The following is a 14,227-nucleotide window of genomic DNA, read 5'->3' as shown; positions in this document are numbered from 1 at the left end:
GCTACGTAACTTGCTTAGGCTCACACACTGGTATTAGAAGCTGAATCTGAGCCAAGGTCTTCCTGATTCCAAGCCTATCATTCTGTCTACTTCCATGATTTTATTTGCCATATATAAAACATTATAAATGTCACACATTTAAGGAACTATAGGAAGTTTTGAATCTTAGTTACTCACATTTCTCTTACAAAATGCTTTAAAAAATATGGTCAGATAAAATGGTGATGAAAACATTTAATTATGAATCACATTGGCCCAAATCTCTTTCCTTTTCCACTCCAGAAAAAAAATTGAATTTAGTAAACAATTATTAGCATTTGTATACTAGGCTGGGTAGCAGAGGAAACAAAGTTTAGATAGGATAGAATTGGATAAGAAAGAGAAATCTCTAAGATGAAGAGGTTTAGATAATTAAACTCCTCAAAAGAATACTATGGTTTCTGAATCAGAATTAGAAGAATATTGGTGTTTTCTTTCCCAAAATGGCTAATATGGAAATACATTTTGCATGACTGCATATATAATAATCTATATCAAATTGCTTACCTTCCCAAGGAGGGTGGGGGAAGGGAGGGGGAAAAAGAATTTGTAACTCAAAAATTTAAAAAACAAATGTTAAAAATTATTTTTACATGTAATTGTAAAAATTAAAATAAAAAGATTTAGGAAAAAAGAAGAATACAAGTGTCAACTATTAAGTAAGGACCACTTTTGGTGGCTATATCTTTTTTAGCATAACTTTTCATCTTAAGCTATTAAGGCTTTGCACTCTGACAATCCAATTGCATTCTCACACTAGACTACAACTGGTAGTTTAATCTAAAGAGAATTTGTCATCAAGCCAATGGCTCACATCAAACTGAATCTCCAATGGTGATAGGACCTGTTTTTTCTCTATGCTAACTCTAAAATTTCTCTCATAGAATTCTGGGAGAAAAAAAAGCAGAACTAATCTACAATCTAAACACTAAAATTATTATAGCTGTAGAAGATAGGGTCTTAATGAGTTGGCTTTTCCCATACTGAACTTTCCATGATCATTTTAGCATTTTGAAAACCTAATGTTCAATTAAAATAAGTCTTCATATATCTTTTGAGTACTTTTCCTCCTTTGTCTTTCTCCCCCTCAAAATGTAATGTTTTATATTTTAAGTCCATTAATTAAGGGACTCTGTGTCTTAGTAACAAATTCAAATGACTGATTTATAAATTGTCCTAAAGTCATTAAGCAGGCTAATATGGGGCAGAATCCATCATCACTGTTTAAAAATCGGGTTCTTATTGATTTGTGGTAAGCAACAAAATATTAACTTTACATAATTTACATTATCAATTGTACAATTGTACAATACATACATTTACAAAGTTAAATTGCCTAAAAGACAATGGAAAATTTCTATGCTAAACAACACTGAGCACTTGAAACTGGCTACTTTAAATTTCTAGCTCATTTAGATTACTAAATTTCTCAACTTCTGCTTATGGTAACATGGGGCAAAACAAACACATGGGGTAGCTACTAAAGGGCAAAGAGAAAATTTATGAAATGACAAGCATAACCACCACTACTATAAAATTTTTAGCAGGCTTCTGTGCTAAAGAAAATGTTCCTAATGAAGCTAACCCACAAAACAAAAATGAAAGCATAAAGACAAAAATAAAACTGCTCCAGTTTTTACATTTTCAGAATAAAAAAATTCTTACCTCTTTAATATTCAGGGGTCTTCCACTAAGATCATATTTGTTCATAGTTTCTAATGCTTTCTTTACAAACTCTTCATCTTTGAACTCAACCACACTTAGAGAAGGAAAAAAATATTGAAAGTATCTAAGTAATTATATTTCTTTAAACCAGAAGTTCAAAATTGTACTTTAGGATACTAAAAGTAATCCTTACCCACAACCCTATATCCATGAAGATTTGTCAATATATGTAAGAGAAAAAAAGGTTTTGGTCAATAAAGTTAACAATAGATTCTGACATTTCAAGTCACTGTAAGACAATCATTTCAATCATTTCCACCTCCTGAACAGATACAAATTCTAATTTCCAAATCACAAAAAAGTTCTCTGTAAACTTCTTAAAATAAGACTGTATCAACAGACATCTAACATTGTCATGTTAAAAAAGGTCTTATTTTGAAATTACATCTTCTGTGAAACAAAAGTAAAAAAAATGCCACTACGCAAATAAAAATAAGAAGAGCCAGAAGGAATCATTTAAGATACCCAATATAATTATTTTTGAATAATTAAAATGTCAAAAGCATTTCCAAATCCTGTATTGGAAACAGTTTTTAAAATGTATAGTCTTTAATTCTACCAAAAACAAAACATTGACCATAGAACTATTCTCACGTCTAAAAAAATAGATCTTTTACAGATGAAAGGCTGCACCAAAATTAAATATATGAAAAAATCAGGTACATTAAATAAATTGTAGAATTTTAAAATAATTACACAAATGATTAGTACCAATCAATTGGCAGTGGAATGTTGTTACTAAGTTATATTTCTCATGCACCCAACAGATTTTTGCTCACTATCAATCAATCAACAAGCATTTATTAAGCGCCTACTATGTGCCAGGCACTTTGCTAGGCGCTGGGGATACAAATGGCTAAATATGATCATTTATTTAAAAAGGGACTTCTCAGTATACCCTTCACTACATTACATTCTTTGTTGCTGGCAATCAAAGTCTGCTACCAACCAATTCCTTCCACTTCAATTTAATAATCTAGTTCATTAATACCAATGGGTAAGAGTACTGCCTCTTAAGTAGTCCTGCAAGCTCCTAAATTAGGCTCTTCAAGCGTTTCAAACATACATTCTGAATTAACACCTTTAAGCTACAGGCCTGCCATAGGCCTTACACTTAGGAAATTTTATCAGTTCGGTGACTTAAAAAAATAAAAAGAAGATCCCTTAAGACATTCAGAACACAACAAAAATCCTATGTTAAAATCTATTGGCTAAGAAGCATTACCTTAGAGCATTAGGAAAGTAAACACCATTTTTGTAAGCATTTACAACACTCATCCCTTCCATCAGCTAGTTTGATTTTCATGACAGTGTCAAACTTTCCAGCATAGAAACCTCAAATCTTTCAAAATAAAGTAAAATAAAAATGAAACTTACTTCCAAAAACTGGTACAATTATTAAGCAAAAATTAAACTGCTGAGGAACTTTTTAAACCTCTAGCAGATTATGGCCCACAGCACTTACCCTTGATTTTCCTTCCGAATCCTTAAAGAGCTCCACGTATGTAACCTCACCAACTACATAAGACATACAAAAGGAAAATACCAAGAAACAATGCATTTAAACACCAATATCTTGCTTTACTGTGCCCCTGTGCACAACTCTACAGAGAAGCACCTATTATTCACCAACAATCAAAACCAGACCAACATACCTCCTATCAATGGCTATATAAGTTTAACTAATTTTCAAAAATATACAGCATCCACATTCTCTAAAGGAGCTAAACAACTATATTTAACCTAATTCATACTACAGATCATATTTTGGCCAGCATGATATAGTTGGTGAACAAATGCAGATATACAGATAGTCCCTTAACCTATCAAATTAAAAACATCAACATTAGCACTTTTCAAATAGCTTTTGTCATCCTACACACAACAGCTGTTTTAAGGTGACTTTCTACCTGAATGTCTTCAATCATGTTTGCCTTCAGTAAACTAAATTTACAAGTCATATTTCACAGCAAGCCACACACTTTCTAAATGAGTTCAATGAATAAAACCAGTCAAATAGTTGTCACCTTACAACAGATACACCAGTGCAAAGTTTTTATTTATTGAAAGGGAGCAGCCTCAAAGCCAAGTGCATACTTTGCAGAACTTTTTGAAACTCAAATTATCAAAAGATAAACAAAACTAGCTTTTGCAAGATCAAGTATTGGAATGATCCCCCCCAAACCATCCAAATACAATAAGTTTAGTGTTTTTAGGTTATTCTGATATCGAAACTGTAACAGCAGTAACGCAATTTTTATAAAGAACAGAAGAGACAGCATCATGGCAGTCATGACAATGCAAACGAAATTAATTCCACAGCCAGATTCCAGACTCCTCCAAGGAAATACAGAACAGCTTTTGAAAAAAAAAAAATCAAGCCTTATTCATACTTTAGCTCGCTAAGTGTATTGCTTAACAAATATAATACCCCCATATTGTTTTTGTTTTCTTTTTATCTAGAAAAAAACATCAACTATAGACAAAACCTTGATTAACAAAATTCATGGTGGCATATGTATATAATTTACATATACATATATAATGGCTCTCTAGTATAACACTAATATTGCAAAATATAGCTATTTAATTTACATATGCTACCTTGGAATTCAGATGCCTCAAGGGAAAAAAGAGTGAAAAATAATTCAGGTCTCAAGAAATCAAACAAAAAAATTTCAAAAATGAATCTGAGGCTCCGGGTAATAAAAAATTTGTATTAACTACTTCCCTCATATCTCCCTTTCCTATATGAAATGGTTTATCAGGAGTGAGTTATTTCAGAAATAGTTACCTTTTTCTCTCATAAGATCTTTTATAGCTTGCCATTTCATGTCATATGGGATGTTGCTAATAAAAACTCTGTTACGGTTAGGACCTTTCTTTTCTCCAGTGCCCGAATTCTTGTCTTTTGAATAGGGATGGAATCTATTTGCCTTCTTATTTCCTGTAGATTTTTCTTTTAAGTCAGATCTCTCTTCTTTTACAGAGTCATCATTCTCCCTAAATTTAAAAAAAAAGGAAGAGGAAAATTTAGCTGTGCTTTGAAAGTGACAATCTACATCAAATAAATATTTCACATCTGACAGTTCAAAAAACACTTCCCTGGCATAGACTCTAGAGAGGAAGCTGAGGGTATCAGACTACTAGCTCATGTTCAGCAAAGCACAGTAATTAACCTAGCTCCATTTCAAAATATGGTGCCCAAATCCTCACCTGGGAATTATACACCAATAGGCTGCAAATATTTAAAACCGCCATCAAGTTCTGCACATCATTTTTTTTTTTTATGATTTCATCAGTGTACGGAGCTCTCAATAAGGAAAATCCTTCTATCGACACAATTCAGAACCAGAACTACTCTTCAACTTAGAATCTTAGGGAGTTGCCTGGGACTTTTAAGAAATTTAAAGTGAAGAGCCCAGGACCACATAGCCAATATGTGACCATGGTACAACTTAAATATGGGTTTCCCAATTCCCAGGTAAGTTTTCTTTGCTTAACCTAGTATGTAATAAATCCCAACACTCCTTTTATAAGACTGAAGGGGTAAAGGAAAGAGACAGAGAAGAAGGAAAGAGGTCATTCTACTGGTAAGCATTTATGACAGTAAGTAAAACTCTATCCCTTTTTGGGGCATCAGGACTAATATGAGTGCGCTCCAAAATGGAATTTATTAATTAAATGAAAAATAGCATTCTCATCTTTGTACAGTCTATTCCATTCCCAGGAAGCAATCTGGATCACAAGAACTCTCCTTACACATACCACTTCTTTAAAAAAATAACTCTTCTAGGCTAACTTGTTCTCAGTTTTTATTGACTGGTGCTTTTAAAAGATCTTTTAACTTTCTCATGTCTTAAGTTTTTTAACTGCAAACTACGATACAACGCTTTACAGCAATACTGTTATTTTTTCTTTTACCACAACATAGCTGTTAAAAAGTACATAAGTGAAAAAGTATGATTTTATAAGTTAATAAATTTTAATGTAAGACTACTATAGCAAGCCATGTACCCCCTACTTTAAGCAAACCCAATATAAGAATATATGGACTTTCTCTTACAGAGTATTTTAACTTCAGAAAATAGCAAAACTTGGTAATTATCAAAACAGGTGGTACTTGCTAAGAAAAAGAGGGGTCTTCAATGGATTAGATTAAGAACACAATACACAGCAGTAAATGACCATAGTATTCTAGAGTTTTATAAACCCAAAGATCCAAGCTTTGGGGCCAAAAACTTATTTTTTGACAAAAATTGCTAGGAAAACTAGAAAACGGCATGGCAGAAACTAGGTATAGACCAACATCTCACAGCATATACCAAGATAAGGTCAAAATGGGCACATGATTTACACATGAAGGGTAATACCATAATCAAATTAGGAAAGCATGGAAGAGTTTACCTGTCTGATCTATGGATAAGAGAAGAATTTAGGATCAAACAAGCTATCGAGAGCCATTACAAAATATGAAAAGGATCATTTTGATTATATAAAATTAAAGTTTTGCGCAAACAAAAACAATGCAACCAAGATTAGAAGGAAAACAGAAAACTAGAATTAAATTTTGACAAGTACCTCATATAAAGGCTTTTCTCAAATATACAGAGAACCGAGTCAAATTTATAAGAATACAAGTCACTGCCCAATTGATAAATGGTCAAAGGATTTGAATAGGCAGTTTTCAGTCAAAGAAATCAAAGCTATCTATAGTCATATGAAAAAATGCTCTAAATCAGAGCTTCTTAAACTGTGAGTCACAACCCCATACGGGGACACAAAAAAACTGGCAACAGCAAAACTTTTCTGGAAACACAATGACCAAAAATTAATTAAAATTCAAATATGTAATGAATCCAAGGTGTTTCTGGCAGTGCTTGCCCATCTTGTATCACGCAACTTCACTGGAGCCTTGGTTCTGAACACAAAGCATGAGCACTTTGCACTGTGCGTGCTGTCAGGCCACACAATTATGAAACATGAAAAGGGATAACCAGCAGAAAAAGTTTAAGAAGCCCTGCTCTAAATCACTATTGATTAAAGAAATGCAAATTAAAACAACTCTGAGATACCACCTCATACCTATCAGCTAAAATGACAAAAAAGGAAAACAATGAATGTTAGAGGGGATGTGGGAAAACTGGGACATGAATGCACTGTTCGTGGAGTTGTGAACTGATCCAACCATTCTGGAGAGCAATTTGGAACTATTCCTAAAGGCCTATAAAACTGTGCATACCTTTTAATCTAGCAATACCATTGCTAGGTACGTATCCCAAAGAGATTTTAAAAACAGAGGGGGAAGGATCTATCTGTATAAAAATATTTATGCCAGCTTTTTGGGGTAGCTAAGAATTAGAAATTGAAGGGTGCCCATCGATTGGGGAATGGCTGAACAAGTTGTGGTATATGATTGGAGTAGAATATTATTGTGGTATAAGAAATGACAAGCAGGATGATTTCAGAAAAACCTGCAAAGATATGCACAAACTGATACAAAGTAAAGTGAGCAGAACCAGAACACTGTATATAGGAAGAACAATGCTGTGCTATGAAGAATTGTGAATGACTAAGCTATTCTCAGCAATACGATCCCAAAGGACTCATGATTAAAAATGCTATCCTCCTCCAGAGAAAGAGTTGATGTTGTCTGAATACACAAACATACTATTTTTCACTTTCTATCCTTTCCTTTCTTTTCTTGTCTTCTTGCACAAAATGGCTAATGTGGGAGTGTTTTACATGATTGTACGTGTATAACCTATATCAGATTGCTTAGGGGGAAGGGCAGGGAGAAAGAGATAGAATTTGGAACTCAAAACTTAAAAAACAACAACAAAACAACAAATGTTAAAAATAGTTTTTAAGTGTAATTGGGGAGGGAAATAAAATATTATTTAAAAAAGGAAAAATAGCAAAACTCCCTAGAACATTTAACTAATTTGATAAAAATTCAGTTTACTGACAGCTTTTTAGTATCAATTTTAACCTTTAGGAAAATACATAAAATTATGATGAATTAAAGCATATCTGTATTAGAAAAAGAACTAGACAAATACTATCAAATTCTATTTTAAGCTTTTTGAAATTTTTATAAGTTAACAATAATTACATAGCACTATCATCATAAGATCATAATCCTAAGGCTAAAAAGAACCTCAGAAGTCATCTAGTTCAATCCCTCGCCTCATTTTGAAGATGAGGAAACTGAGATCAAGAAAGATTAAATAACTTGCCCCAAGTCACACACAGGTAGTGCATCAGAGGTTGGATTTAAATCCAGCACTCTTTCCACTGTACTATGTTCCCCCCTGTACAAAAACAGTCAGCTTAAAGTAAGTGGGATTTAACAGACCATTATAACCTGAGCACTTAGTAAACTGACTCGCAGGTCAGTAACAACCACAAATATTAAATACCTACTCTGTTCAGAGCAGGCTCCAAGAAAGAAATAGTTTCTACATAACAAGATGGCTGTTATCAAATTTTACAATCTAATGAGGGAGAGGGGGAAGAAAAGATACAGACATCTCTATACTACTATAAGATAAGGGCATAAAAATGCTATGTGAGGTGTGAGAGAGAGGTTGGGTATGTTGGGAAGGAAGGGACAGGAAAGTTGAGGGGCGGCTCCATGAAGATGACATCTGAGGTGGCTTTAAAAAGATTAGGTAAGCAGCAAATTGGCAAAGGGAGATGTGAACTGGTTCAAGCATTTTAGAAAGCAATCTAGAATTATTTAAAGAAAATGTCTATAACCTTTGACCTCAAGATTCCACTACTAGGCATGCAACTTAAAGAGCTCATAATACAGACTCCAGATACACCAAAATATTTATAGTAGCACTTTTCATAGCATCAAAGAACTGGAAACAAAGTAGACACCCATCGATTGGGAAATGGCTAAAAAAAAGTATGGTATATGAATCTAATAAAACATTGATGTGCTGTAAGAATTAATGGATATGATAAATACAAATAAGCACAGGAAGAACTAATGAACTGATCCAAAGTGAAGCAAACAAAATGCCAGGAAAACAATACTGACAATGACTACAATAATGTTAAGTGAAAACAAAACAAAACAAAAACAAAATCCTACAAAATTATGATCAAACCTGGTCCCAAAGAAAAGATATGTGACAGCATTTTCCCTTGCTTCATTGCATATGTGGGTTTGAAACAAAGTCTATGATGTCAAATAATTACAATATGTTGGCTTACTTTAATCAACATTTTCAACTTTTTAATTTTTTTTAATAAGGTATAGCTCTCTAGAGGAGAGAAAAGGAAGAGGAAGGGAAACATTGGGAAGTGCAGGCAACGTAAAAAGCAAAATATCAATAATTTTTTTAATTTAAAAAGATGAGTAGAAAGTCAAGAGGTGAAGAAATAGAGGAAAGAAATTTCAGGAACAGGGAACACCTGATGCAAGCTACAACTATGAACAACAAAAAAGAAACAGAATGTAACAAAGAGACCTGGTTTTATCACCACTTTCAAACCTACTTCTCTAGAGCTGGCACAAGATAAGGGGTCTACTTGACTCCAGGAGGGGGCACCAGTCCCAAGGAAATGACAATGGCAAGCAGCTGCAGGCTGTTTAAATCAACACTAGTGCGTTCAACTCAGCTGCCATTTCATTGGCTCATTCAAGTATGCCGAAAGTAACAGAGCTCTGGCCAACTTGACACTCCTCTCTCTACTTCTCCAAACATTCCTCTAACCCCATAGATTTTAGCCTCCTGTTGATCTCAAATTCCTTCCAGAATGAGAATATAAAAGGAAAATTACCCCATGATTTATTTAAATGAAATATAAGGGAATCCCTACCTTTTAAATAAGAAACAAAAGATCGGAAAATGTTATTGCTACTTGCCATACAAGTTGCCATTTTAAATAAGCTGATATTTTTACTATGAAATGTACTTTCCTTCTGGGCTATTCATTTTTGAAACTTCTAAAAATTGTTCTTCAAGTAAGTCACCAAACACTTGATATCTCTATTCAAGGGTGGGGAACCTATGGCCTTGAGGCCATGTATCCTTCTAGGTCCTCAAATGTGGCCCTTTGACTGAATCCAAACTTCACAGAACAAATCTGGGCCACATCTGGCCTTAGAGGTCCAAGTTTCCCACCCTTGCATCGAGCACTTTTCCTGACAGTAAAGATTTAAGAGCCTGAAATAATCCAATTTTTTTAGCATAACAATACATTCAGAGAATCCTTTTAAAATTAAATTTTTTTTAAAAAAAGCAAATTAGAGTTTCTCAGTTTTTCTCCAATCAAAAGCAATAGCTTAAAAAGACTTAGAATGCTTACTTGCAATATGAAAGCTAACTTTAACATTTTTTAACCTACATGCAATATTCCACCTATTAATAAAAAGCTTCAATACTGCCTAAAGAACCTAAAGTTATTTCCCTCCCTCCACCAAACTTTTAATATTTAATATGTAACATCAAAGGATTTCCATGATAGTTTGAGGTCTAAAAGTCAATCCAGTGCCATTTCCTCAAACAACATATGCTGATATTTGCTATTTCACTAGTATTCCCCTATTACCTATTTCAACAACAAAAATTAATAAAATTCTTAGTCTCTATTTCCTCAAAAAGGTTATTTGAGCATAACTGAATTAATAAAAGCTGTAACAGCATGACCTGCAGATTTTGAAAAACAGAACAGGTAGCACATATAGCAAGCAGGCTTAATCATAGAAACAGAACCTGGGCATTTGTTTTAATTGACATTTTTTCAGAAGATTACTAACCAAGTCTATTAAGTATTGATCAGGTAAATCACAGAGAAAGTGATTACCTATTTGTTTCATTCATTTCTTCAATCAACAACCATTTGAGGAGCAGGCACTAACCACTTGGAGAAATCAGGAAAGACTTCCTATAGAAGAAAGCTTCTGAGTTGAGCTTAAGGAAGCTAAGGATTCTATGACATGGAGGTGAAGATCTTGGCAAACACAAAACTTGCCTGCTTTTATAGCAGGGTAAAGAGGTATGTGGATAAAAAAATTGACATTTTATTACTACAGCAGCTACACTGATAGCAGAAAGACAAATCCTACTAAGGAAGTACATGACATTGATCCTCACCTCATTCTGAGGAGCTTCCATAGAAATCTGTGAAAATAATTTTGACAAATAACCTACACATTCACAAAGATACATTCCATATTGGAAGAAATAATAGCCATTTCCCGTATACTATATAAGTCCTGATCTTCTCCAAACTTGAAAGACTAGGTCTAGGTCACTTCCAAACAGCTTATTTATATCTCAAAGATAGCTAGAAATCAGCAACTCCACAGCAAATTGTCAGTCAACACTAAGAAAGGGAACATTTAAAACTGATAAGATAGCCAAGTACTTCACAGCTATTCTTATCAAGCCATGATCTTTTTCAAATATTACTTTAAGTAAAAGTAATGCTCCTAGTTATCACATTTCTGTAGAATCCAGACTAAATTACCAAAATGGTCCAGAAATCTAAGAGTCATATCATAAGCATGGCCTGCAATATTTAAATATAAAGCAATAAATGCCTCAGGAGAAGAGTTGTGCCATCTCAGTGGAATTCTAAGAAGTGTGAAAAAATTAGTTCATCTCTTTATTCACAATCATTTCCTGTTATCATTTAGTCTCCTTCAGTTCTGAAGAGAAGATACATAATTCCCCTCCCTCCACCTGAACTTGCAGGCACAATGAGGGTTGACAATTTCTAGATCTATTGGACACAAGCACCATTTACTGTATCAGTAAAGGCTCTAAATGTAATTGGTTGCAATAAATAGATGTCATTTCATACAATTTAAGGCTCCACCCTCATGTCCAGACTGTCTTTTGGATGTTGTTTACATATAAACTAGAAAGGCTCACCTGTGTTTCAAAGTTAACAGTTCCACTATTTCCTACTCTCACTTTAAGATCACAAGTCCCTCAACCTAAACAATGTGATAAGCACAGCAGAAATAAATAAATAAAACTCATTGACTTTCATTTCTCTGAAACTTCATTTTACCTAAAGTTTCTTATACCTGTTTTTGCCCTTTATCCAAAAAGTGACCCCTACTTTTTCTAAACCCACTCTAAAGCAAGCTAAAATTAAATACCAGGCTAGAGAGAAGCATCCTAACCTCCTCCTTTACTCTGGTGACCCCAACAAATCTTGGATTCCAAGCTCTGTGGTGCCTAGCAAAGGGTGAAGAATGAAAATAATTTTCCCTAATTCATTGTGAAAATATTAGCAAAATTCCCCCTTCCCCGTTTTAATTAAAAGACCAGTAACTAAATATTCTCTTTTGTCAACATATCACTTACCTTCTTCAAGATGTCTGAGAGAATTAAAAAGATATTTTCATAGATTAATGTGTCTCCAACTTTATTGTAAAAGGGCTATGAAATGCCAAATAAAATTTTAGTGTCATATGACAAGATTGCCCTTCTTAACACGCAGAAAAAAAAGGATAATGGTAACTCACAAAACTCTCAGGTACCCAGAAATTATTTAGAGTTCCTATTAACCAAGTTCTTCTCGCCCCGCACACAAATAGGATAATCCTTACAACAGTGTGTTGGTTTGGGGAGGTGAAGAGAAGACTGAGGCTGAAAGTTATTGCAGCGCAAATAGTGTTGCTTTGGAAGTAGAGAACACGAGAGTGAACGACCTATGTGAGTGACCCTTGGCAAATAACTTTCACTCTCTGGGTTTCCTCGATTTTGTAACGCGGAAACATTGGCACTAGATGATGCCCAAAGACCCTTCTAGCTCTAAATCGATGATGCCATAAATTCTTTTAATTTTACCACAGAAGAGACTTACCTTCTCATAACAGCCCTGAGTTTTTAAACATTTCCCTCCCCAGCTCCATCTTTTTTTTTTTAACAGATAAACATCGGGGCTCAGAACTGGACAAAGTTTTATTGTAAAGAGAAGAGTTTTCCTTTTTAGCACAGCAGCCCGTATCGAGGTATTCACAAAGCATCCGACGTTAACACCACAGTACTAAACTTCCCTTCGGTAAAGGTTAATTCAAAAAAATAAGTTTCACAGTTAAGGAAATTATCGCATCCCTTTGAACTGGCGCGGGGTTTCCTAATTCAGAATGAATTAAGAGGCATCTATACGTATGTAAATGTCTGTGCCTGCCTATACGCACGTATGCATACACAGATGGGTGCGTACATACATGTGTGCATACATGTACACACACGCGTGCCTCTCAAAGGTCTTAAACCTACACCGGGACGTGGGGAACACCCGGCATATGTTTTTAAAGCCTCTTAAAATATCACCATCTCAATTTGACAGATGGCAGTGATGTCATCGCCGGGTACTTTCCGGCGATGAATGAACACTAAATTCCCCGCAAGTCCTAGCGGATTCTGAACACCGGCCTCTCCTGGACACAAAGTCACTCGCTCCGGACAGAAGGGGCGAGATGAAGAGGCCGGGACCTCCTGCCCCTGAGATGGATGATGATGGTGGTGGTGGTGATGATGGTGGTGATGATGATGATGATGATGATGGTGATGATGATGGTGATGACGACGATGATGATAAATCGGAATAACGCAGCCCGCCCCCCCACCCCCGCCACCTCCCCTAAGGGCTGGGGAAGCCTCGGACTAGCGCGGGGTCCACAACCCGAGCCGTAGTCCCGCGGCGCCGCCCCCCTCCGCGGGGAGGCCTCTAGAAGGGGGTCAGCCCTGCTCTGAGGGCGCATCGTTTGCGGGAGAGGCCTAACGGGATCCTTCGGAGCCCCGGGCTCGGGTAGCCTGGCCGCCTGGCTGTGCCCCCCACCCCCGCGGCAGCCCCCGCAGCGAGGCCTCGGGAAAGGGGGTGGCCTGCATCGTCCCGGCCCCTCCCTACCCTACCCGGTCCCCTTCCCCCACCCCCAGGAAAAGACAATACATTTTAACGCCATTGGAGTTGCCTCCGAGTGGCGGCTGCTGCTTCTCCAGCTCCTGCTGTGGCTGTAGCTGTTCCTGACCCGACTCCTCCGGCAGCTCCGGGGGCGACAACTGCTGACGCGGAGTGTCGTCGCCGGCGGCTCCGGGCACCTCGGGCTTGTCCGTCTCCGCCATCCCTCCGCCCGCCGCTGCCTCCGCCACCTGCGCTGAGGGGGGCTCCGAGCGCGACAATGGCGGCGGCGGGGGAAGCGGTAACGGATCCCGATTTGAAAAGGCCCAGAGCGCTCGGCTGCCTGGATCTCGCGAGAACGGGTCGGGACTGGTCCGGGAGGGGATGGGGGAGAGGATGGGGCGAGATGGGTGCGAGGCGGGGGGGGGGGGGGGGGGGGGGGGGGGGGAAAGCGCCACTAGGGGTCGGCCAGGTGCGCGGCGGCCAAGGCCCTGCCTTGACCCTGTCGCTCCAGCAGGGCGGAGCCGGAGCACCCCGATCGCCCCCTTTTCCCTTAGGAGGGGGTAGCTCAGTTGTCCCCCAG

The 14,227-nt window shown here is 36.9% G+C and overlaps 1 protein-coding gene across 1 annotated transcript in view; it reads right to left on the bottom strand.

The window, feature by feature from the left end:
• MYEF2 (myelin expression factor 2) overlaps nucleotides 1-13,868 on the bottom strand; it is a 49,428-nt gene extending 35,560 nt beyond the window's left edge. Inside the window, exons 1-5 of the mRNA XM_036736866.1 lie at nucleotides 13,696-13,868; nucleotides 4,559-4,767; nucleotides 3,230-3,282; nucleotides 1,898-1,905; nucleotides 1,705-1,798 (exon numbers count right to left, since the gene is read on the bottom strand). Coding sequence (XP_036592761.1) covers nucleotides 1,705-1,798; nucleotides 1,898-1,905; nucleotides 3,230-3,282; nucleotides 4,559-4,767; nucleotides 13,696-13,868 — 537 coding nt within the window. The remainder of the gene's footprint in view (nucleotides 1-1,704; nucleotides 1,799-1,897; nucleotides 1,906-3,229; nucleotides 3,283-4,558; nucleotides 4,768-13,695) is intronic.
• Nucleotides 13,869-14,227: the final 359 nt, after the last annotated feature.

Source organism: Trichosurus vulpecula, chromosome 8 (assembly GCF_011100635.1).
Source record: "Trichosurus vulpecula isolate mTriVul1 chromosome 8, mTriVul1.pri, whole genome shotgun sequence".
NCBI lineage: Eukaryota > Metazoa > Chordata > Mammalia > Diprotodontia > Phalangeridae > Trichosurus > Trichosurus vulpecula.
The sequence above is the reverse complement of the archived record's forward strand: the minus strand, read 5'-3'. Positions and strand labels throughout refer to the sequence as shown.